The 26,800-nt window shown below is 33.3% G+C and overlaps 3 protein-coding genes across 6 annotated transcripts; 1 reads left to right on the forward strand and 2 right to left on the reverse strand.

The window, feature by feature from the left end:
• Nucleotides 1–293: 293 nt before the first annotated feature.
• LOC105781879 (probable L-type lectin-domain containing receptor kinase S.7) lies at nt 294–3,077 on the forward strand. The gene has a single exon (XM_012606409.2). The coding sequence runs from the start codon at nt 766–768 to the stop codon at nt 2,740–2,742; it is 1,977 nt and encodes a 658-aa protein (XP_012461863.2). The 5' UTR covers nt 294–765; the 3' UTR covers nt 2,743–3,077.
• Nucleotides 3,078–3,372: 295 nt separating this feature from the next.
• On the reverse strand, nt 3,373–7,474 carry LOC105781864 (poly(A)-specific ribonuclease PARN). 2 transcript variants are annotated; one of them, XM_012606392.2, is made up of 7 exons: nt 7,023–7,474; nt 6,432–6,562; nt 5,999–6,327; nt 5,683–5,793; nt 5,144–5,270; nt 4,792–5,062; nt 3,373–4,415 (listed from the first exon to the last, which is right to left on the reverse strand). In XM_012606392.2, exons 1-7 carry the CDS (start codon nt 7,370–7,372, stop codon nt 3,578–3,580), a joined length of 2,157 nt encoding a protein of 718 aa, XP_012461846.2. In that variant the 5' UTR covers nt 7,373–7,474; the 3' UTR covers nt 3,373–3,577. The 2 variants fall into 2 exon arrangements, with proteins under 2 accessions (XP_012461846.2, XP_012461853.2); XM_012606399.2 differs by lacking the exon at nt 5,683–5,793.
• Nucleotides 7,475–20,852: 13,378 nt separating this feature from the next.
• On the reverse strand, nt 20,853–26,094 carry LOC105781888 (uncharacterized). 3 transcript variants are annotated; one of them, XM_012606419.2, is made up of 17 exons: nt 25,818–26,091; nt 25,488–25,550; nt 25,037–25,191; nt 24,662–24,775; nt 24,306–24,371; nt 24,095–24,178; nt 23,928–24,014; nt 23,633–23,724; nt 23,484–23,544; nt 23,214–23,273; nt 22,848–22,908; nt 22,474–22,581; nt 22,202–22,320; nt 22,048–22,119; nt 21,790–21,875; nt 21,613–21,709; nt 20,853–21,474 (listed from the first exon to the last, which is right to left on the reverse strand). In XM_012606419.2, exons 1-17 carry the CDS (start codon nt 25,939–25,941, stop codon nt 21,343–21,345), a joined length of 1,581 nt encoding a protein of 526 aa, XP_012461873.1. In that variant the 5' UTR covers nt 25,942–26,091; the 3' UTR covers nt 20,853–21,342. The 3 variants fall into 3 exon arrangements, with proteins under 3 accessions (XP_012461873.1, XP_012461877.1, XP_012461885.1); XM_012606423.2 differs by lacking the exon at nt 23,214–23,273 and having other exon boundaries at nt 25,818–26,094; XM_012606431.2 differs by lacking the exon at nt 23,928–24,014 and having other exon boundaries at nt 25,818–26,093.
• Between the last annotated feature and the right edge of the window lie 706 nt (nt 26,095–26,800).

Consider the following 26,800-nt stretch of genomic DNA (forward strand, 5'->3'; position numbering starts at 1 on the left):
TTGGCACGGCCTCCTCTCTTTTCCAAGCTGACACCAATTCTGATCCACTTTCTATGTTGCCGTTTGAGTTGCATTAAGAAAATCTAACTTTATAAACAAAAGTATATATCCCTTCGGAATCTGATTTCACCCAAAGGTTTAAAACTTTATATTCAAATCCTTTTCCACTCACTTTCCATTTTATAAATTTATGCACTTTTCTTTTTACTTTTCCACTTGTATATCTTGAAACAAAATAAAATGATATATATTTGAATTGTTATCTATTCTATTCAAACCCCATCAATTATATTATAGGGGTTGGTCTATATTATCACCAAATATATATATATATAGGAGTTGGGTCTATTCATCATTATTGGGTCAAATGTGAACTTGCTCGGCTTTAAAGAAAGAAAGGGAATTCAGTCACATGGCTGTCAGAATTCACCAGTCCGACATATACGCCGCCCAATCACCTTAAAAACGGTCACTTTTCAAAACCCCATTCCAAAAAAAAAAAAAGGAAATCTCTTTTTCATTTCTCTACTCTGTCAAATCTATGATAAAACTACACCGTTATACAATAATACACGATTATTTTAAACTAAATATTATATATAAAAAAAAAAGACCGTCATAGTGTCTCTCTTTAAAGCTCCACAGGCGCCTATTTTCTAACCGTTTAAACCACGTTTCCGTCTTTCTTTCTCATGCATTGTCTTTTGTAAACAATTCAAGAGCTGCTTGTTCGACTGTTCCTTTTCCGGCCCAAGAATCAAAACAATGCTGCCATTGCCAAGGATCCTTCTTGTTTCCTTGTTTCTTCTCTTCACCTCAGCTGAAAACACCTCCTTTGATTTCTCTTTCTTCACTGTCAGGAACCTCACCCTTCTCGGCGATTCCCATCTTAAAAATGGCGGCCTCATAGGCCTCACCAGGGAGATTGGTGTTCCTTCTTCAAGCTCGGGCAGCCTTATCTATGAAAACCCAATTCGTTTCTTTGATCAAGAATCCAATATCACCGCTTCTTTCTCAACAAGTTTCTCTTTTTCCATCAGCAATCTCAACCCAACCTCTTTTGGTGATGGCTTAACCTTTTTTCTTTCATCTGATAACCTAACTCTCGGCAGTCCCGGTGGGTATCTCGGTCTTGTCAACTCTTCACAACCGACCAAGACCAGGTTTTTAGCCGTTGAATTTGATTCTAAGCTTGATACCGAGTTCAATGATCCCAATGGGAATCATGTCGGTTTGGATATCAACGAGCTCGATTCAATCATCACAGCTGATGCATTGTTGCAAAACATTGATTTAAAGAGTGGGAATTTGATTACTACTTGGATTGATTACAAGAATGATTTGAGGGTTTTGAATGTTTTCTTGAGTTATTCAACTGTAAAGCCTCCAACCCCATTGTTATCTCTGGAGATTGATTTGTCTCACTACCTTAAAGATGATATGTTTGTTGGTTTTTCAGCTTCAACAGAAGGGAGTACTGAAGTTCATTTGATTTACAATTGGAGTTTCAGGACTTTTGGTTTCCTGCCTGTGAGATCAAGATCACATCCTCATAATGTATCTGATAGTTCAGTATCAGCAATAACAGGCATTCCTGTTTCAAATTCTACCAAAAAACACCATAAGAGGTTTGGTTTAGGACTTGGTATTGCTGGTCCAGCTTTCTTTTTTGTGGTTCTTGCGGTTTTTGGTTATGTTTCTGTGAAGAAATGGAAGGGTATGAAAGTAGAAAAGTGTTTGAAAGCAGAGATTTTGACTGGACCAAGGGAGTTTAGTTACAAAGAGTTGTATGCAGCCACAAGAGGGTTTCACTCAAGTAGGATCATAGGACGTGGTGCATTTGGAAATGTTTATAAGGCCGTTTTCTTTTCTTCGGGGGCTATCGGAGCGGTGAAAAGATCGAAACACTCCCATGAAGGGAAAACTGAATTCCTTGCTGAACTGTCCATTATAGCTGGTTTGAGGCATAAGAATTTGGTTCAGCTACAAGGTTGGTGTGCTGAGAAAGGTGAATTGCTACTTGTTTATGATTTTATGCCTAATGGAAGCCTTGATAAGCTGCTTCATCCAGAACCTGAGAATGGGATATTGTTGACATGGTCCCATAGGCAAAATATTGCTATTGGATTGGCCTCTGTCTTAGCATACCTGCACCAAGAATGTGAACAACAAGTCATTCACAGAGACATTAAGACAAGTAATATAATGCTTGATGGCAACTTTAATCCAAGACTTGGTGATTTTGGATTGGCAAGGTTGATGGATCATGACAAGAGCCCAGTTTCAACACTTACTGCAGGAACCATGGGCTACCTTGCTCCTGAGTATCTTCAATATGGGAAAGCGACTGAGAAAACCGATGTTTTCAGCTATGGTGTCGTTATTCTTGAAGTGGCTTGTGGTAGGAGGCCAATTGAGAGAGAAGTAAACAGCCAGAAAATGGTGAATTTGGTTGATTGGGTGTGGGGATTGTATGGTCAGGGAAAGATCATTGAAGCTGCTGATAAATGGCTAAATGGGGCTTTCAAGGAGCAAGATATGAGGAAACTGCTGCTTGTAGGTTTGAGCTGTGCACACCCTGATAGTGCTGAGAGGCCTTCAATTAGGAGAGTCCTTCAGATACTTAACAATGAGGCAGATCCTATACCTGTGCCAAAGATGAAACCAAGTCTCACTTTCTCTTGTAGCTTAACTGTTGAAGACCTTGTCTCAGATGATGAAGAAAGCAAAACAACTGCTTGAGGGTGAGCAGGGATTCAAAGCTGACTTAGAGTTAGATTTCATTTTCTAATATGCAAAATTATTTTATTGTTTTAAGACCCTACATTATAGTATTACTTCAATTTAGTTTCCTTATTTTGAGACTAGGAGTTCATTAGTCTGAGTTCAAAAGTACTGTATTGAACTATGTGGTCTCTGCTGTAACCTGAAAATATATTTCTAAGTTTTGAGATAAACTTGCTCTGATCTATCATGTTCATCTAATAAGATGAGAAAAATGAAGAGAAATGTCCTTGACTGCCCTTGGAGGCATGTTCCTTTTCATTATGTATTTGCTGATGTTAGCATCTTATTTAACATAAGAGCTTTTGCTAGGTGATTCTTGGTTTCATAATTGGTTTCATTTGTGCTTTCTGTTGCTTGAATACTTACAATGTATATACTTCCATTTGTAGCAATCCCTTCTGGTAAGTTTATTGATCTAGAAAGGTTGATCAAGCTAGAAAACATGGGAACAATGAATCAGAATCCAGTGACAAAAAATTGAGTACTTACAATGTATATACTTTTGTTGCAATCCCTTCTGGTAAGTTTATTCATCCAGAAAGGTTGATCAAGCTAGAAAACAAAGGAACAATGAATCAGAATCAGTGACAAAAAATTGAATCAGCATTTTAATTTATATCAAAGGCAAACTGTTAATGTACAGAAGATGGCCTAAAAGTTGCCATCAAAATGTGATCCTCATTTCCAACTCAGTAATCCTAGTATTTGTATAAGAACTCTAAATGTCATACAGATTCGCAATAAAGTGTGGAAAAAAAGCTCAAAACTGCCATTAAGCTTTAAGCTTGAGTTACAAGTTAGTGGTTCTTCTGATCTTTTCGACTTTAAGAAATGAATCAATGATATCGTCACAAAACCGTTTGTTCGATGAATCATTTACTACATCCTCGGTGTTCCTTGTCTTGGATTTTTGAACAGCCTGTGGACTATCCATTGCACTTTCTAGATGGGAACGAGTATTGTCATGGCTCTCTTCTTTATCAGATGGTAACAATTCGGTCTTCCATTTAATGCCAACAGCCTCTGCTTGATCTGCAAATAACACTTTTGAGATAGGTGATGCACAGATCTCTTTATAAGTTTCATAACTAGCAGCATGGGTATTTCCACCTTCCAGAAGTTGTGAAAGAGGATGCAAATGGGAAATTGCATCGTTACTTTGCTCTAGAGTGTCCTTCAAATTCAAAAAGTCTGATGCCAACTCTGCCTTGCTGAACTGAACAAACACTGCGGTTTGATCTATACAGTATGTAGAAATAACAGAGCTAGGACCAAGGGTTTTGCAGATGCAATCTCTTATCATACTTGGTTTCAGTTTCGAAGGGAATCCCCAGAGTAAAACGATGTTCTTAAATAAAATCTTTCGATATGGCTTTCTGATCATATTAGAGCCTGACAACTCTGCAGACCGGTTACCAGTCCTCAGATCAATAATGTCACCATTAATCCAACTCAGATATAGAAGGTTCATGTGCTTCTGCAGCTTTTCATTTTGGGTCAGATTTTCAGAAGGAGAATGAAGCTGAAAGTCGATGCCTAGATGACTGCAAGCCTGGGCAAACACACAGCCTGTCATAAAAGCATCATAACCAGCTTCATGCTTGGCTCCAGAGTTCCAATTAGAAGACCTGCAAATTAAGGCTATGTTTTAGTGTGAAAGCCTAGAAGGACATCCAAGTTGCTACTCAACTTGGCCAAGTTGCTACTCAACTTGGGGAGGCAGCAAGAGTAGCATTAATGATTTGTTATTAATGCTAACAGCCATTACAAAGTGTCCATGTTTAGATAATTTGCCTTAGGGGGGTGATACAGAGTAATTAGATCTCGTAAATATGAAAAAGTGAGCTAATATTAAGCTATACAATTCAGATTGCAAAACTAGACAGAACTTGAGGGGGAAGAAAAAAGGGAAGGAAGAAAGGAAAGTTTTAAGCTACTATGATAAAATAAATCAAGGGCTTTTTAACCAATTTACTTTAGAGAGTTTGGGAAGCAAAGGCAAACCTCATTTCATCCACGTGGACCTCAACCTTAACACATGGCTCATAAGACAGAACATTACGTGTAAACCCGTGAGCTATCTCTGGGCATAATAATGAAAATGCTGAGGATAATGATGTGCTAGATCTCTTCATCTTTCGTTGTAATGTGTAGTCAGCATTCAAAAGTATTTTGGTGTCAATGATACTTGGGAAGTATTTGTTCACGCAGGAGACAAATTCTTCAGCTGTTGAAGGAAGAGGAGCTAGGAATTTGCTGTGTACGTGAGCAATATCTGTATCATAAAAGAAAAACACTTCAATAATCTATCTGACTAATATGACATCTTCATCTAACTTGTGACTGATATTCATACCCAGGATGCAATTGTGACCAACAATCAACTTATTTTCTGAAGAAAGGAGATCAATCACATAACGAAACCCTACTGCAGCATTGATCTTCATTTCTGCGCTTCTCTGATGATCATTCTTCACCTCCTCCTACATAGAACCAGGCAGAGGAGAAGAGTCATCACAACATGCAAAAGACACCACACCAAATGCAGCTGTCAGATTCATACTTCCATTTACATAGCCCCAGTATATAATTCCAGCACTGTCAGGTTTGTGCATAATTTACCCATCATACCAACATCAATGCATTGAAACTCTCTCTCTTCTTTTTTTTTCGTTTACTCCACTCATGATACTAAATGTTTAGAAAGCATTTCCCAGCCAAATACGGAACCATTCTACCTTGGGAAGAAAACAAACAGAAAAGCGTCTACAGTTATGCTTTAAAAAATTTCTGACATGAACATATAAACAGTGTTGTATTAAAAACAGTTGAATGCTGATCATCTAAATATGGAACAAACAGACAGATCTTCCTCACAGAAGTATTGTGTCTTACCATAAGTCTCGCTTTATCACTCTCTGAGTCTGTATAAACTACTAACTCTTCTGAAGTACTTTCACCGTTAAAACAAACATAAGTAAGATCTTTGAAATGCTTCCTTGTGACCTGCAGGGTTTCAGTTCCCCGGACATAATCTTACGTCCTCAGTAAAGATTTAAAAAAAAAAATACGAAAAGACAATTCTTATCAACACTATATTGATGATACAAGAATAAAATGGTCTTCAAAAATCTTTCCAAATGAAAGTCACAATGAAGAGGCTAAACATAGGAGATCAAATAAAATTCGAGAGAGATGTAACAGCATATACCATTCGGATCAGACTAAGTTGGTGAGAAGTGAATCCATCCAAACTCAGAGCAGGACGCATCTTGAAGAAAACTGTCCGAAATTGTTGATTTAAGTCATCAGGAACCTTTTCTTCTTGAGGCCCTCCTACCCTATTCTGTAATAAATCATCACGCCATTCACCCAATCTTTTCTTCATTCTTTCCGTGAAGAGAACATCAGCCACTCGGACCAACGGTAAGTCCATAGTTTCTCTTAAATTATGAGACAGATGCGTTAACTGATCTCCTTTAGGTGATATTAATCTTTTACGAGCCTCATCTTCTTGTCCTCTGGACAAGTAAGATATACCTGAGATGCAAATTCTCAAAGTAAGACAGAAAACACGGTTTCAGAAACTGTAACTCAAGCAATAAAGGCAACAATGAAGAATTGAGATATGAAAGATAAAGTACCTTCATGTATGCAAGCGTTGAAATCAAACTGATATTTAGCCAAAAAATCCATTGATGTCGTTTGGCAAAGGAATTCATAAGAGGTCCTATCAAGTGGAATTTCTTGACGAGGAAATACAAAGAAATTGTGCCTGCCAAGGATATTAGACAGTTCAATGCCTTTACAAGAAACATCATTCAAAGATTAAAATGTTCAAATTAAAGGGAAGCAATACAATTATCATACTTCCTCTACTCATAGCAATTACAGTGAATTTAAACCACAGTCCATTCTCTTTGTTAACTTCGCCAATTGCCATAAATAATTTCTCTAAAAATGGCTCAAATTGCCCTTTTTTTCCCTTCTCTTAATTATCATCAATCAAACACTAAAACAATTCAAACTAAGCTAAATTCAACCATCAAAAACCTTTTTTCCCCTCTCAAACGAACAACAAAGACCCTTATTTTCATTTTTCACCATGAAATAGCATCAGCAATAAAGTATAACAAATAAATATATAAGAAAAAAAAAAGGAGAAAATTTCACGCGGGTAACATTCTTTACAAATATAAAATGTTTATTCAAATGAAGAGGAAGATAAAACTAACGGGTGAGCAATGAACGACTGCTTAAGTGAGTCCCAACGAAAAGGGCAAACGCCGAACTGAAGAACAGCGAATTTCTCAGCGGAATCTTTGACTTTGAGATACCGAATATCAAACCGATCAAACTCGAAAGATTCCCTCCAGGGCGCGCTAGTTACCCCCGTCATTTCCATGTCGATGGCCACGAAATCGGCAGCTCGAACGTGCGAACGGAGTTCAACGAGGGCCGAGTCGAAGTTGGATCGTGTCACGTGCTTCAGAGGGAACGTCGGGGAAGGGGTGTCGGAAAAGGCACGTGATAGCGCACGTGAGAGGATAAAGGCCCTCTTGGGCCAGTGTCTTGTGGTGTTCATGAGAGCATGGCGGTGGCAGCAGCGACGACGGCGGGTGGGATTTTAGAAGGGCAGCGGACAAAGGAGATTCGGTTTTGAGTTATCGGGCCACTGGGTCCTTGCCCCTTGGGGTTTAAGCTTTTAAGTTACCGGCCGTAAAAAGCTAAATGATGTCGTTTTAGTCTATTCTTTTTTTCTCTTAATTTCCTAGGTAAAATTTTGGGATTTTCCGTAATGAAACTCGAGTAAATTTGAAGAAAATGACATTTTTTAAAAAATAATTAAGGATTTAGGTTTTTTTTTAATTCACGAAAATGATTTTGGAGAGATAAATGAAAAATGTGTTCTACAAGAACTGTTTTATCTTAATGTCTCTGAAAACACGTTCTATAAAATGTGTTTTGTTTAATAATTAAATATATAAAATATATATAAATACAAATATATCAAATAAATTAGTTTAAAATAAAATATATTTAACACAATGATAAATATAAAAATATATAATTTTATTATATAATTACATATTTATTAATTTATATATAAATAAATAAGTTATTAATTAAAAATACTTTTAACATAATAATATATATAAAATATTTTTATTTTATAATTATATATTTATTATTTTATTTATATAAAATTGGCATATTGCTTTAAATATACAAAAAAATCGATCTATTTCTCCATTATCTTCCAAAATTGGCATATATTACTAACTTACCCCATTAAACTCTGCCATTATTGCATGTTTTAAATTTCTCCCAAATTTTAAAACATTTTAATTATATACTTAAATTATTAATGTTATATCAATTGGATCTTTTATTATGAAATCGTTAATTTAAACATTAAATGACACATAAAATATAATGTGACATAGTTTTAAATGAAAATTGTAATACCCAATTTTAGCCCGGGCTCACATATGGAAACATAATCTTCGAGGATATGTAATCTTAAATATGATATATGCAATCTTAGATATGATATATGTAATCTTAGAAGATATGATTTTGTAATCTTAGAGATTTAATTTGTAGATACCCTTTAGTCTCAGCCGTTGATGTAATTGATCTGTACCGTTGGATTTGGGGAGGCTCAACTATAAATAGAGGCCTCTCCCTTCATTGTAAAAGGAGGAGGGAGGAGGGAAGAGGGAGGAGGAATAAAAAAGAGAACGATTGGCAGTTTTTTTTAAAGGTTGCTTACTATTTTTTTCTTTCGATTATTTTTTTACTTATTTACGATTTTAAAAAAGGGAGAATGTGATACCACTGCGAATTTTATTTATTTATTTTTATTTAGCCCATCCGCCTTTTAATGCTTTTGTAATTAAGTTTTTTTTATTTTTTTAATTTACCCTTTTATTTATTTTTATTTCAACTTGGTCTAATTTGAACGGCGTCGTTTAGAGGAGAATGGACAATTTCCTTTCCAGCCGCTCTGCATTCTTTGCGCGTTCAATATGGTCCTTGAGACTTCAATTATTTGCGAATTTGCCCTAACTTTTTTATCACATTTTAAAATTAGTCATTTTTTAGAATTAATTAATGTCAAAATATTTTCTTTTTTCCTTTTTTTTAAGTTTATATATGTAATTATTATTTTTATGATTTATATATTTATTACCTTATATATATGTACGTATATATATATTATACTTTCTATACATATTTTATAATTTCTATATATATATAATTATTATCTTTATGATCTATATATTTATTAACTTATATATATATATATGTACGTATATATGTATTATATTTTCTATCCATATTTTATAATTTCTATATGTATATTTTTCTTTATTCTCATGAATGTATTATATATGTAAATATATTTTTATATAATTTTTTCATAATTTCAATGTATATATTATGTATTTTCTTTTCTTTATTTTTTATATGTTTGTTGATTTATGTTTTCATATTTTTTTATTTTGCTCATTTATTTGATACTTTGCATGTCATTATTTTTTAAATTTTGTTTATTTATTTGTCTATCTTATTTCTATATAATTGTCGTATTTATTATTGTTATTTGTTATTGCGACATTTATACACGCATTCAATATAACATTACATTTTTTACTCGATTTTAAAATTTTCAAAATTGAGATAATGCTTATATTTAGGATTTTCAAGGAAATTGAGCCCTAACGTATTGGGTTTCGATTTTCTTCGTTAAATCTAATAATCGAGCATTTCTCTTTAATCAAAAAATAAGAACTCATTATTGGGAATTCAACACGTTGTGTCCTAACGTATTGGATGTGACGCATTGATTTCTCGAAATGAAGATTTTTTCTAAAATATAATAAAGGAAATATTCCGAGTTTGGGATTTTAAAGGAATTGTGCCCTAACGTATTGGGTCGCGATTTCTTAAATCTTGAATAAATGGATATTCTTTTACATTTTTTTATTGCACTAGTATTTTGCCCTAATTCATTTTTGGGGAAAATTAGAATGTTGTGCCCTAACGTATTGGGTGTGGTATTTTCTTTCTCTGAAATGATAAGGGTCTTAATACGTAACGTTTTTAAGTTTTGCTAAGGATTACGTTTTTTTAGATTTTCGACATTAAGACAGTAATTAATTAACTAGGTACCAATTTTTGGGCGTAATGAGGGTGCTAATCCTTCCTCATACGTAACCGACTCCCGGATCCATTTTTCTAAAACTCGTAGACCAAAGTTATTTTTTAGGTGATCCAATCACACCTCAATAAAAGATTGATGGCGACTCCCATTTATTTTGTTTTTTAAAGTTAACGACTAAATTTTTTGTTTTCAAAACAATAGTTTCGACAGCTTGGCGACTCCGCTGGGGAATTTTTTTTAAGAGAGTCGAGCCACAAAGTTAATTAACTTTTGTCTTAAGGTCGAGAAAATATTTAAAAAAAAACTCATAACATCCTTTTGCATTCATTATCTTCTTGTTTAAATATTGTTTGCATTATGCATTTCATGAGTTGAACAATTTTACCCTTTTAAGTGGGAGTGAGAAGCTATGCCTTCGTGAGGTTTTTACCTCCGTGTAGGGTAGCGGATTGCTTCCGAGATACATCCGTACCTATGTCTTCGTGAGATTTTCATCTCTGTGCAGCCATAGGGAAATGTATTCCCCTGAACCGAACTCGATCTATATGAGCCTATAATGGGTGAGGATTGAGGAATCTGCTGGTTCGGGTACCTTTACTTTAGAACCAAATCGCATATAATGAGCCTTATGAGCTTACCTTAGGTAGAATCGCACTAAACCCTTGTAGATATTCGAATAGATGTTTTACTATTTCTTGATTATTTTCTATGTTTATATATGTTACTGACCTTTTGTGTTTTATTTTGATTGCATGACATGACATTTCATTTCATCATAAAAAAGAGGTGTTGATTCACGTTCAGTTGCTAAATAGAGAGCTTGTCATAAGAAAATGGGTTTCTTGATAAAGTGGATGACAATATGGTTGTCCAAATATGGTCCAAGAACAAGTGATAAGAGAAGGATGATAATTTAGTGGAGGACTACACGACTATGGCTCCGTTGCCCAAGGATTCAAGGTGACAAAGATTATTCGAGAGCCACTAAACTTTCTTAAAGAGAAGCCAACGAGCATCACGAGGATGAGTGAGAACGAATTATGACCCGAATCGAGCAAAAAAGGAGATAAAAGAGACGTCCTTTTTGAAAAGTTCGTGAGATTTATCTTAAACGCTCGAATGAAGAAGAGGATCGAATGTCTTCGCCTATGAGGGCAAGGCCGTATAAATATTCATTTTATGTAAAAATATTTGTTTTCTAGTAAAGTTCTCTAAATGGAATTGAATCAGAATCAACGTTTCTTTATGCATTTATTTCATGCATTTGCATTACATGATATCATAGCATTAAAGTCCAATAAAAGATTCTAATTAATTTAAATCACTCCTCAGTTAATCTGGAAACCAACCAACTTACCAACACCCTTACGGTATCCAAGCAAAGATTAGAGAAATGGAACAAAGGTTGGAAAAATTAGAGCGAATGCAGATACAGATGCAGGAACAACTGACCAAATTTCAGCAGGAAATAAGAGATCAGGTACTAGAATTACAGAAAATTATGATGAACCAGTTTAACCGATTGCTAGCTAGAGAGTTAGAAGAGGTGGAAAAATCGGTGGTCCACATTAGGGTTGATAATGGGGATTTTCTAGGTGGTACTCCGATAAATGTCCAAGTCCAGCCAGATGGGCGTCCATAAGGGGCATTCTTAGCTGTCAGATCCCAACATTATCAAACAGGTACATCAACACCAGTGAATTGCTCGACAGGCCTAGGATCCAATTTTCCTGTTGCTCTTGTTAAACCAGCAGAAATGCAACAGTTGAGGGTGGGGTACCTAGATATTATAAAGGCCCCAAGGAAAAAGGGGAATGAATGGGATAATGCAGGCAAATATAATAAGGGCCACTCAAAACCAATCACTATGGGCCGGCCAAAGACAGAAACCACCAGACATCAGAGCCCTTCAAAGCACGAATCTGGTGGGAAACCAGGTACTGAGAAGCTCCAGTTCACACCAATTCCGATGGCGTATAAGGAGCTGTATCAAAGCTTATTCGATGCGTACATTGTTGCACATTTCTACTCAAAACCCCTACAACCTCCGTACCCTAAATGATATGATACAAACACGTAATGTGATTATCATGCTGGAATTATGGGGCACTCAGTAGAGAATTGCATTGCCTTCAAAAAGCTAGTTGAAAGACTCATCAATATAGGCGTTGTCAAATTTGATGGTTCATCCAGTGCAGAAAATCTGCTACCCAATCACATCGATGATGGGGTGAATACAATGTATGAAGAAGGATTAGGAAGCGTTCACATCATTGCCGTGCATGAAGACAACTGAAAAGGGTCCTTGTTAGATATTCGCCCTTATCAACTTGGAGGTGTTCTAAATAATTGGACTGCGAAAGAAATCCCTGTAGTTTTTAGAACTTATTTAGAGTAATACTCAGAACACTTGTTGCTTTTAGCCTAGAAGCAATGAGAACTTTTTGTGAAATAGGCTAATGTCTGAATGTTATTATTTTAATGAAAAACATCTTTACATTTTGAGCAAATATTCTTCCATTCTTTTCATGTGAATAATTATTCTTTCATTCTTTTGGAAAGTTTCTTCTAAATCACTCTGTCATTTCATCCATAATTATATTGTAAAAATATTTATTCGTAAATTCATACATCCTTTATATATTATTTTGCACTTACTATGAGTCCCCAGATATCAATGACATGAGTGACGCTGTTACAGTCTGAGAATCTCCTTTTGAGCGAGATATGTGTTTAGAGGAAACTCATAACTTTGAAGATGACATAGATTGTAGCCTATTTCCGAACTTGCTAAGGATGGTGAACAAGTCGAGAAACGAATTTTACCCTACAAAAAATCATTGGGATACCTGATTTCTCCTTATGTGGGGATTGAAAGTCATTTGGTCGATATCGCCAAAAGAGTCTGACGATCATCGATTCATCTTTGGGATCGTCAATGGGTGGAAGCTGCTTTATATGCTAATGGAATGCCAAAAGGATCATATTTGACAGCATAATATCAAAAGTTTGCACTCTGTTCACGATTAATGTCATATCGCAAAAAAAAACTGTCGGGCAATACCTTTCTCTTGGGCCCATTGCGATTTTGCCTATTGAAGACAAGATTCTTTCTCTCTGAGTTTTTGACCCAATTCTGATTGAAGAGGAATGTTCAAAGTTATTCATGGTCAAATGTGCCAAAAGCAAATGATGTGAGCTCACAAAAAAGGGTCCGCCCTGGAGAATTCTTTGAGAGGGACCTGGTATTGAAGAAGATCCTTCCTATACAAAAAGAACTTAATCCCAAGCTGGGAAGAACCATATGGGGAAGGCATTATCTGGAAAAGTGTTGATTTTGATCAAAAGGGATAACAAAGACTTGCCTAATCCTAGGAGTTCAGATTCAAAAAAAAAGTTAAAATCAAAATAAAAAATGAAAGTGATAAAAAAAGAAAAAGAAAAAGAAAAAGAAAAGAAAAGAAAAGAAAAAGGAGAGGCCAAGGTGAAAACCCGCAAATGGCACCTTGAGACCAAAAGGGATTTGATTTGAAAACCCGAAAAGGACAGCTCAAATATTTGATCAGAATGGGGCATGAGGTGATCAGAGTAGTTCAAATTTTGATTAGATTGGGGCATATGATGATCATGCTATACTTGAATTAACAAGAAAGGGTAGGCGACGTCTTGAAGCATCGACAAAGCACTGTAGATCTCCTAAACACATGTCAAATTCAGAATAGTCTTCAGAAAGTTTGTACAGTGAAGCTCAAGCTGCGATATCTGGGGCACCCAATTTATTTTGTTGTTCTTGGAATACTTCGTTCTTTTCCAAAATACACATTTCCAACCAATTTCTTTGTTATCCTTCTTTACTATTATTGATAATTTATTCCTTTCAAGCTATGCTCAGAATTAACTTTATTCTTAACCATTGTTATGACCTTTTTGCAAGCATGTTACATTTGAATAATAATTAATGGACTAATAAAACTTTCACAAGAGAAGTTTTGCATATTACTCTAGATTTTTCTAAATAATACAAGAGCATGAAATAGGACTATTGTTTAGAACGCACTAAGTTTAAAGGTTGGAAATTTGATAAGTAAGAGTCTAAATAAGGACTTTCTCTTTGGATTTTGTTGTCAAAAAGCTTTGATTGAGCAAAATAACGAGATGTCGTGTCGGTGATAGAGCTTAAATAAACAAGCAAGTAATGATTGGCAGACAATAGGAAGAGGTTACCTCAGAGAAGAGAGCCTTCATTTGCGTATAAGCCTTTGGTTCGATACCCTGGGAATGGTGTAAGAGACCAGAAAAATTTAGATCATGTATCATTGAATTGTGATAGGAGAGGATTGAAGAAGCCATATACCCTTGGATTACAGTGGGAGAACGATGATATAAATTTTTGCGCCCTGATGGATTAAACTTTGAGGTTTACAGTGGGGGCAACCTGGCGAAATGTTTCTTCAGAAAAGCCAGTCAAGCAAGAAGGCATTGTAGCACGTCAGTTACAAAGCCTTAATAAACTTCGAGTAATGACAACCTAAGCGGGATCATTCTCGGAAAATTAAAATTTTGCATTCATGTAAACACCATTCGCACATGTCTAGTTAGGAGCATTTGATGCATTTTGATTATGCCATCCTAATCATTAGGCATAATTAGATTCATTATACAGGTCATGTTCCCCAGAGAACAGATCAGTGAAAAAATAAATCTTGTCTTCATGTATTGGCGTGAAGTAGATCGAAGATAGCAGATCCTGTCTTCCTATATTGGTAGGAAGTGGATCGAAGATGCAGATCTTGTCTTCCCATATTGGTGGCGAAGTAGACCGAAAAAAGCAGATCTTGTCTTCATGTATTGGCGTGAAGTAGATCAAAGATAGCAGGTCCTATTTTCCTATATTGGTAGGAAGTGGATCGAAGATGTAGAGCTTATCTTCCCATATTGGTAGCCAAGTATATCGAAGAAAGCAGATCTTGTCCTCATGTATTGGCGTGAAGTAGATCGAAGATAGCAGATCTTGTCTTCCTATATTGGTAGGAAGTGGATCGAAGATGCAGATCTTGGCTTCCGATATTGGTGGCGAAGTAGATCGAAGAAAGCAGATCTTATCTTCATGTATTGGCGAGAAGTAGATCGAAGATAGCAGATCCTATCTTCCTATATTGGTATGAAGTGGATCGAAGATGCAGATCTTATCTTCCCATATTGGTGGCGAAATAGATCGAAGAAAGCAGATCTTGTCTTCATATACTGGTGGCAAAGTAGATCGAAGAAAGCAGATCTTATCTTCATGTATTGGCGTGAAGTAGATCGAATATAGCAGATCATGTCTTCTTATATTGGTAGTAAAGTGGACAGAAGATGGCAAATCTTATCTCCCTGAAGTTTCAGTGGAGCAGATTAAAGCTAATAATCCTATCTCCCTGAAGTTGCTGTGAAGCAGACTGAAGAAGTTAAGCAGATTAAAAGTTACGAGTCACCAATCCTATCTCTCCGACGTTACGGTGGAGTGGATCGAGACACCAATTCTTATACCTCTGAAGATGCAGTAAGATGGATATGGCTGCTTGAAGAAGAAGAGCACCAAGGTCTAGTGTGACCGGGCAAAAATTGGTCATTTCTAAAGTCTTTGCTCCGTTCCTGTTACACGACAACGAGCAAAGAGGGGCAGCTGTAATACCCAATTTTAGCCCGGGCTCACATATGGAAACATAATCTTCGAGGATATGTAATCTTAGATATGATATGTAATCTTAGATATGATATATGCAATCTTAGATATGATATATGCAATCTTAGATATGATACGTAATCTTAGAAGATATGATTTTGTAATCTCAGAGATTTAATTTGTAGATACCCTTTAGTCTCAGCCGTTGATGTAATTGATCTATACCGTTGGATTTGGGGAGGCTCAACTATAAATAGAGGCTTCTCCATTCATTGTAAAATGAGGAGGAATAAAAAAGAGAACGATTGACATTTTTTTTAAAGGTGGCTTACTATTTTTTTCTTTCGATTATTTTTTTACTTATTTACGATTTTAAAAAAGGGAGAAGGTGATACCACTGCGAATTTTATTTATTTATTTTTATTTAGCCCCTCCTCATTTTAATGTTTTTGTAATTAAGCTTTTTTTTTAATTTACCCTTTTATTTATTTTTATTTCAACTTGGTCTAATTTGAACGGCGTCGTTTAAAGGAGAATGGACAATTTCCTTTCCAGCCCCTCTGCATTCTTTGCGCGTTTAATATGGTCCTTGAGACTTCAATTATTTGCGAATTTGCCCTAACTTTTTTTATCACATTTTAAAATTAGTCATTTTTTAGAATTAATTAATTTCAAAATATTTTCTTTTTTTCCTTTTTTTTAAGTTTATATATGTAATTATTATTTTATAATTTATATATTTATTACCTTATATATATGTACATATATATTATACTTTCTATACATATTTTATAATTTCTATATATATATATATAATCATTATCTTTATGATCTATATATTTATTAACTTATATATATGTACGTATATATGTATTATACTTTCTATCCATATTTTATAATTTCTATATGTATATTTTTCTTTATTCTCATGAATGTATTATATATATATATAAATATATTTTTATATATTTTTTCATAATTTCAATGTATATATTATGTACTTTCTTTTCTTTATTTTTTATATGTTTGTTGATTTATGTTTTCATATTTTTTTATTTTGCTCATTTATTTGATACTTTGCATGTCATTATTTTTTAAATTTTGTTTATTTATTTGTCTATCTTATTTCTATATAATTGTCGATTTATTATTGTTATTTGTTATTGCGACATTTATACACGCATTCAATATAACATTACATTTTTTACTCGATTTTAAAATTTTCAAAATTGAGATAATGCTTGTATTTAGGATTTTCAATGAAATTGAGCCCTAACGTATTGGGTTTCGATTTTCTTCGTTAAATCTAACAATCGAGCATTTCTCTTTAATCAAAAATAAGAACTCATTATTAGGAATTCAAAGACGTTGTGTCCTAACGTATTGGATGTGACGATTGATTTCTCGAAATGAAGATTTTTCTAAAAATAATAAAGGAAATATTCGAGTTTGGGATTTTAAAGGAATTGTGCCCTAACGTATTGGGCGCGATTTCTTAAATCTTGAATAAATGGATATTCTTTTACATTTTTTATTGCACTAGTATTTTGCCCTAATTCATTTTTGGGAAAATTAGAATGTCGTGCCCTAACGTATTGGGTGTGGTATTTTCTTTCTCTGAAATGATAAGGGTCTTAATACGTAACGTTTTTAAGTTTTGCTAAGGATTACGTTTTTTTAAATTTTCGACATTAAGACAGTAATTAATTAACTAGGTACCAATTTTTGGGCGTAATGAGGGTGCTAATCCTTCCTCATACGTAACCGACTCCCGGATCCATTTTTCTAAAACTCGTAGACCAAAGCTATTTTTTAGGTGATCCAATCACACCTCAATAAAAGATTGGTGGCGACTCCCATTTATTTTGTCTTTTAAGGTTAACGACTAAATTTTTTGTTTTCAAAAAAATGGTTTCGACAAAAATCTTAAAGAAAAGTAAAGTATTGCATTTAACTTTTAACATTAAATATTAAAAATAAAGTAAAATTGGAAAAACAAAGAGAGTGAATGATAGTTTGGTTTTAAGCTTCAAAACATTAAAATCAAGATTCTTGCAATATTTATTTTTCTTTAAATTTTTATTTTAAATTATGTCACGTAAGATAATGTATCATTTAACGATTTTAATAACGAAAGGACTTATTGATATAACATCGATAGTTTGATAATGTAATTAGAATGTTTTAAAGTTTAAAGACCAATTTAAAATAAGGATCATGATTTGAGGTCATGCTGTACAATAAACTCCCTATTTATCTATCTATTTATATATAACATGAATTTTGGAAAAGCTTTTAAACCAATAAAATATTCTGTATTTTTTTTATCATTGTTGATAGAAGAATGTAAGAAAAGGTTGGAGGTAATTTAGTTGGCATCGAAAGTCACAAGTGATTGAGAGAAAAGAAGAAGAATGAAAATTGTGTTATCCTTATCTTCAAAGTGTATATAAAGGTCCTTATTGAGATCCATATAAACTATATCTTATTACGTATAAGGTGATTATAGGTTAACTTTAATATGATATGAGTAGATATTTATGTATAACAAATTAATTAGTTAGTTCAAACGTGGTGACTTATATGCTTTAAGTAGTATCATAGTACTTAAGTGATACCCATTCAAACATTTATAACTTTTTATAAAAATGACTAAAAGAAAAGGTTCAAATTTCATTATTATTTTTATTGAAGGTTTATTATGTTTGGATGTTTTTATTGTTGTAATTTTTAAAATAGTTATTATATTACATAAAATAAAAACTAAAAAAAAATTTTGAAGAAATAAAATCAATGACATAACTAGTTATACTTAACACTTTTGGGAATTAATTTCAAAATTTTCATTTTAAAATTTATTATTTATGAATTCACTATTTTAATTTTTTAAATTAAAATATTTAAAATTCAATATTTTGAATTAATTTAAATTCATTATTTGGATAATTAAAATTTATATATAAATTTAAAGTAATTCTACATATTTTTTAAATTTAATTTTTTAGGAAGATTTTAAACATCGTTGCTTGAATCGAACCTGAAACCAATCAGGATATTAATATAGAGAAAAACATTTGACTGATTGATTCGAGAATCGATTGATTGGGCAATTGAACAATTTTTTATTATAAATTTTTAATGATTTATTTAATAGAACCAGACATATCAGTCGAACTGATAATACTTATCAAACTAGTTGGGCCAACAAACCGATGATATTATTAGTTTCACCACTAGTTCAATTATGAAGATTTTAATTTTGAATGAGAAAATGCATTTTCCATTTTGTTACAGACAACTTAGGATAAGATTGATTGTTTCTACATATTCTTTTAAAGCGATTTTTTTTTCTTTTGGAATTATTCATTGCTGAACAAAATGTAATTTCTATTTTATATTTTTATAAATTTTTGGGTTAAAATATTTAAAAAGAAAAAACTCCCAAATTTTCCGTATTATTTATACAAATCATTTATAGTTTATTTACACCTGAATAAAAATTATATATTTTGATTTGTATTTAAATAAGTGGACTTACTTAAGTATAAATTAAAAGTCATGAGTTTATAAATTAAAATTGTGGAAATTATTATATAAATAAAATTTTGAATATTTATATTGTATTAAATTAAAAAAATGAAGTTTTGTCACTATTTTCAAAATTGAACAGGACCAGCTGGTCAGATCGATTGCACTAGGCACAAGTGAATTTACTTAGGTATAAATTAAAAGTCAAGGGTTTAAAATTAAATTTATGAAAAATATGGTATAAATGAAAATTTTGAATATTTATATTGTATTAAATTAAATACATGAAGCTTCGTCACTGTTTTTAGAACTGGACCGAATCAACCAGTCAGACTGATTGGATTGGTAATTGACCGGGGTACCAATCCAAAATAAGGGGTCATATTGGTTGACTTGTGAACCAGTTGAATTTGTTGGACCGGTAGAATCGACAGTCTAACTGGTTGAATCGATTTTATCTATTCTTAATAATTTATTCAATCGAGCTAATTGGACCGGTCGAACCAAGAATCGTTGGCCTGAATGATTCGCTTGCTGATCTAATTCTGAAAACTTTGAGCTTCGTTGATAATATATTATAAGTAAAATTAATTATTTCTTGTTTGGGTTTTGAAGGAAGTGTGAAAGAAGAAAGAACAAAAAAAGTTCTCATGTTTTTTTAATCAATTTTGGCCAATACAGAAGTTATCAAAGCCTTGATTGATTATATGTTGAAAGACTCAGACATTACATTTCTTAAAAGAGTATGACGACTCTTGAGAGTTGAAAGACAATGGTGGTTGAAGTATATACCTAGAGAAGATAAATAATTGCGAATTGGATTTACATAGCAACCAGGCTTACAAATCTTTGATGCTATTCTTGATGAATTCTCATAAACTTTCCAACAGGACAAAGCGAGGGGTGCTTTTGATATTTTTAATCATATAATTGTGTTGTTTAGTTATTCACCAACAAATTTTCAACTTTTAAAATGGATTTTAAAATCCAAAATTTAATTCTTATGAATTTGGACTTGGATTTGTCCAAAATTAAATCTAATTTTTATTTCCAAACAAAGAATTTAAATTTTTGACTCATATCATATTTTACAAACATAGCATGAAATAAATAAATACAAATAATCAACAGTTTAACAAGTGATATGTTTTTGTCAATAGCATAAAAGATAGTAGTAGTTAATTCCCATTTTGCATTTAAAAACCAAGATTCAAACTTTGTGATTGTTATCTTCTTCCCATTTGTAATTTGTATAAAATAAATAATTATTTTTCTGAAAAATTACAACGAGTCATATTGAAAATCTATTTAACAACCTCTTAGCTTAGCTTAGTGATAAAAGTATTATGATATAGACATACGAGTTTAAATTCAATCTCAAATAATTCTATTTCTCACCTTCAATTATCGAAAAATATAATTGAAAAACTTGATTATAGGTGTGCAAATTTATACAAATGTATTAAATATTAATCTTTAAAAGAATTTATTGATGCAAAACCATTTTTTTCAAGTTTTAAACTGATAAAAATATTTATTTAGTTTAAATAAAACAATTCTAAATAGATTTCAAACACTGCAAAAGCAGGACTAGGGTGACATACTCCCTGAATCTGCTTGTAGAAGTAAAATTTTTCACTAGTAGTTTATCAAATACTAATCTTTAATAATGGACATGTAATGAAAAAAAAAAGACTGTAATGAAAGAAAGAAGCAACTCTTAATACATTTGCAAAAAAGTAGATATTATCATATTGGTACCGAATAATCACTTCCCAGCAACTCATTATGCATTTGCAAGAATGAAAAATATTATTATATTGTATCTAGCTGACACCAGGAATACTCTGATCATAAGTAGGCCAATGCTTGTTTTAATCAAGCTACTTACATTCAGCTTTGACATTTCATGAACATGTTCTTCAAGCAGCTCTCCTTGTCATCACCAGACAACAACCATTAGTTTGTCTGGTAACTTGTATGTTGAAGCACGATATCAAGTCAATGCATAGGTATCATCTTCTTAATGGCCTCCTGTAAATAATGCTGGAGCATTATTAAAATCCTTATCCATCTGAGTACCTTGTAAAGATGAGCTCTTCACTACGGTGGCTTGGTGTTACAGAGAACATTTTTCGTGCAATGAACTCATTGTGTAGACCATCAAGGGTTGTTTCGCACTTAAATTTCTTCACAAAGTCCGAACAAGACGAGCTGCAAAGGCTCCATCTAGGGAATGCTTTACAGGATCAGAGAAATAGAAGCCTTGTTTTGTAACAAAATCAGATGGCACATATCTATTCACAGGATCTATTCTGAATTCCTGAAAAGGAAAATTAATAAATCACAAACATGTTCTCTTGAAGACAACAACGAAGTCGGAGAAAATTTTAACGAACTGAAAATTGTAAGGCGCTCTCTATCAGCACAAAGGTTCATAAAAAAGCCATTGCTCTCTTACAGGATGCCTGACAAGAAAAGCTTCCACCCTGTCTTTGTTCTCTTCAGGGTCAATGGAGCAAGTACTGTATATTAATACCCCTCCTGAGCTCACCAATCTATAAATGCGGAACAAATGTTGTAAGGGTAAAAAGTTGGAAAGACGCATTCAATCAATAAAGGAGAATACGGATCTCACGTGGATGCTGCATCAAGGAGTTCATCCTGCAGATTCTTAAGTTGTTCCATATCTTCTAATCTTCTATTCCAACGCAAATCTGATCTCTTTGAAATGGTAAATGAAAGAAAAAGAGTGGTTAGATATAGCTTAACTCCCCAAAAATAGAATAGTAGGTAACTAGGAAGAGCGTGGAGAAGAATCGGAAGAAAAATTTATATAATGTTAAAACCCTGCTACAAGTGAACACTTAAGTATACATGGTCGTTTTCAAGTTACCTTGGAGAGAACACCGAGTCCAGAACAAGGGGCATCCAACAAAACTTTACCAGATTTCATTGGACTACTTTCCTACAAATTTTAGAAAAGGGATAGATGTAAGAAATTTCTGATTAGCTGAAAATTTTAAGCTTTTAAAAGAGCAAGAAATTACAGCAAAAGTACGAAGATCGGCATGGATTGTGTCAACAACACCATCAACTTTTTGCAACTTGGCTGTCTCTTTAAGAATTCTCAAACGGCCTTTGTTTATGTCAATTGCATGCACTTTGCCTGATATACAAACGAGGTTTCACAACATTGATTTAAAGCAAATTTGCTTGCTCATTCCAATACCAACAATATGAATAAGCTTTTAAAAGCGGATCATGCTTCTTATGCCCCCTTTAAAAGAAACCTGCAGTCACATGAAGTTGGCTGGTATACCTTTGCCCCTCAAACGAGATGCCATGTAAAGAGTCTTTCCTCCAGGAGCAGCACAACAGTCGATAATGTCCTCGCCAGGTTGAGGATCTACAACAGAAACTGCAAGACCTGCAATGAAATTGTCATAAAATTCAAAGTAAAAGTTTATAAAGTCAAAATCAAGTCAAGAAGAACCGGGAAAGGAAATATATTGTCAATCGACCAACAAATGAAAAGTGCTTTACCAATAACCAACATTTAGTTTTGTAATTGTAGCAACATATAACTACGTCAAGGAAACTTTACATACTATAATGATATTATAATATATCATACTTTTATTAGATATGGTAACTTTTTGCTGCCCAAATAAGCATTGAGACAGTGAGATATACCTGCACTTTCATCCTGGACAGAACAGAGACCTTCTTTCAGCAACCCTGCTCGTATGACATTCTGAAAATGGACAAGTAGGTAATCAAACTACTGTACCCTGACAAGTAATTTTAGTTTCTGGATAATCATGATCACTGGTAGCCAATAGATACAACAGAAAGTGCTTTTCCGGTAGGAAGCACTTTCATTGCTCTCAAAAAGAAAGATAAATTGCATGTCATGTATCAATGTTAATGTACATGTCAAGACAGAAAATTTCAACTTTTAACAAATTTAATAACCACAAAGCGTAGGCTAAATGGCACTTATACAGTCTGTGAGCATAGAGTGCTCGTGTTGGACAAAACCATAAATCAAACTCCTACCTGCAAACCAATTTTTACACGGACAAAATCATCCAAATGCAAAGAAACCTCATGCGGGACCTATAGTCATGAATGGAAAATTAATTGTAAGGGCAGTAACAGAGTAAGTAATAACAGCAGGCACTCTCTATACATACATATGTCGAATTACTCAAAACAATTTAAGAAGATTTCTTTCAAATACTTCAACTATAAATATGTTTTTGTATGTTTCATAACACTAGAAATTTAAAAGTAACTACTCAAGCAAAGAAAATAGTAATAAAGTACCTTCAAGGAATTAAGCTGCATCACTAGATCATCTCTAGTAATTCCCTTTGCAGCATTTGCCCTGATATCAGTATCCAAAAGAGTTACTCTTAAATTCTTCAATAGATGTGAATGTGATATTAGATGGAAAGCAAAATGTGGCCAAAAACCTTAAGCTAAAACTGGGATCACTATTGTTCCACATCATTAGCTGAATTGCCTCTTCTTGTCCAAGATACTTTGTCCATCGTCTTACCATCCACTAGAAAAAAATTGATAAATCTCATCAATAAAAGTTTAGCACTAGAAATGGACAAAGTGAGAAAAATTATGAACTTTGTAAACTGATGAACAACCACAAGTCAAGTTGCCAATCAGGACTATAAAACTGCCATCCCACATTCCTATATATATTTCTAAAAGAACTACAAGTAGAGTTTTACAATCACAGATTTGAAGACTTACAACAGGATGAGAATATAGAGTAGCAAGAGCACGTGCTTGTGCACGACTATCACCTTCCAATTTGGGTAGAGGAAGGGAGTTATTTTCCTACAAAGCCCAAGTGAAGAAGACACCAAAATCATGATGACTGCTCACTGTTTCAATCACATAAAGAGGAAGTCACGAACCTTAACCAAAACTAACTTCCGGAGAATCCCATTGACCATGTTACCAGCACCAGGTCGAAGAGCAACCTTTGCAAGTTTTACATTCTGCACTTGTACATGACAAAGTTGACAAAAGAAGGTAAAAAAAAGGATTTTAGGCCAGAATGTTATCTCAGGTCAGATCTAAGCTGACAAATGTTATAAAAAAAAAAAATTAATGAACAGATTTTACCTCATCTACAACAGCATATGGTGGCATATTAAGCTTGACAATCTCATAGAAACCGATTCGGAGAATCTAAAAGCATAGACGAGAAAAAATAAAATTCATGTTCTAACATTCCAACTTGACTTGCCTTTGTTCAACGTGATAGAAGCAAGTCTTTCAGAGGGGAAATGGATAAACTAGTTGATTGTCAGCATAAATTTAAAAAATAAAAATAAAAATAAAATCCACATTAGGGCTAGTCAATGATTCCAAATTGCACATGCCATTTTATACATAAGAATGCCACTAATGGAATGACTGCTATTTGACAACGCAGTAGCATGAACAGAGTCATACAGAATATCTGAAGAGAAAAGTACCTGTAACAGAAGTGGTTCCATGCTTCTAAACATACTTTCATCATGACATAGGGATCCAATTAAATGGTCAAGATATCTCCTCCAGCGAATGGTACCACCAACGATATCTGTAACCTATGACAATCCAAACAGAATGCCACTATATGAGCTATTTAAATTTATCTAAGAAGCACTTTAAAAAAAAAAAGAATCTCTAAATTTTATTACAAATGGGGAACAAAAGATGCAGCCTGGTTATACTAGTATAAACTTTATGGTAACAAAGGTATAAAACACTCCTTAAAATCTCTCGATGAATGCCTAGGTTAAAATTAGGCTGAAATGATAAGAGTGTCATAAACACATGAGAGAATGGAAAGGCAAAAGAAGGATGACCAATCTAAGATCTCGATCATCTAAATCACGGGTACGGAAACCAAGAGTTCTTTCCACATATCCCATCTCATTATCTCCAGAACCCTTTCCTTTCTCATTTAAAAGGTCAGCAAATGCACCACCAAACTCAATTCTCATCAATCTCACAGCAGATACTGCATAGAGCATAAGAAATATGTCAACCATTCATAAGATAAGAGCATAATATTCTTAACACCTAACTCTGAATCTGGTACAGCCTTGACTGTATATCTAATCTACAAATAACAAGAGATGATATATTTCGGTAGGGGAAAAACACACATATGTACTAGAAAAATCAAATATTAAAAGGGCATGATGTGAGAAACACATCCATTATAACCAAGTTTCAAGCATTCTTTACACCACCTTAAAAATTGATAAAAAGAAAATGAATTTACATAAGAAAGGAGAGAAAAAGCTGAATTACCAGCTCTATGGGGAGAAACCTCCAAATTCAACTTGTGCATTTTGTGCGAGGGACTGAGAAGACCTGAATTATCACATAATCAAAAGGGAACATAAGGCTAAACCAAAATAAAGCAAGAAAAAAGTATAATTCACATTGATATAAATGTAAAACAAACTGACTGCAATTAAACATTCTACAAAAAAAGGACTAAAGGATGAATCCCAGATACAGCTAGCTAGCCTATGTGAAAAAGGTTGGGTGCTTTCAGTCTTTCATATTTATTTCTGGGTCTTGAAAAAAAAAATTCACTCTTCTCACAGTTGCTGGGAAGAAACAACTATAACCTACCTTTTTTAGCAGTTGAAATGGATGTTTTATGATTGTTACTTCTCTTGGAAAGTTTCAATGGCTTGGAGGGAGTTTCCTGTGTCTGTGAAGAAAGGAATACGCGAAGTGGCAGCAGGTGTGCCATTGATGCTTTGAATTCTCGAATGAAACGCAACCAGAGCGACCCAAAGAGCTTGTATTTCGTTCACTTTGTCTTTGGTTGTTTTTCGGATAACATGGGAAAAACATAAAAAGAGCACCGTCCAGTTACCGGGTTCAGTACCGGTGTTTGACAATCAACAGCGAGAACTGGTCCCAAGCTCCAAGTGAGGAATGGTTTGGGTTTCTTTGCCAATGGTCGACCTGGCCATGAATGTTGGGCCTAATTTAATCCTATGGTGGACACCCTGGAAATGGACTAGGTCCCTGTCCAACAATATAATAACTTTTCTTGTACTCGATTATGCACACTGGTGAACAAAATATCATGTAATAAATAATCGTTAAAACTAATTCACGAATAGTGGTAACATATCCCTTCAGATTTAATCTTTTATTTTTTATTAAAAAATTATAAAATATTAAAATTATATAAAATTTTAAAGATTTTATAAATTTATAAAAAATAGCTTATAAGTCAAAAATATCTTTAAGAAAATGAAAAATATATCACTTAAATTCCGTATTTTAAATTCACATTTAATTGAGCCTTTTTAACAAAAATAATAATTAAGTCCTTTCGATGACTATTTTTTCGTTGACCACATTGGCCATTAAAATAAATTGGCAAACCAATTAAATGATGGCACGTGACAAGTTTTGATTTAATTTTATATTTTCTCATAAAATTATCAAAAATTATAAAAATAATAAGTTATAAATATTATAAAAATATACAAATTTTAATAAATTTTAAAATTAATAAAACATATTTAAAATTTTATAAAACGTATAAAAATTCTTAAAACTTATAAAAGATCATAAAATTATAAATAATAATAAAC

The sequence above is a fragment of the Gossypium raimondii genome, chromosome 1 (genome assembly GCF_025698545.1).
Source record: "Gossypium raimondii isolate GPD5lz chromosome 1, ASM2569854v1, whole genome shotgun sequence".
NCBI lineage: Eukaryota > Viridiplantae > Streptophyta > Magnoliopsida > Malvales > Malvaceae > Gossypium > Gossypium raimondii.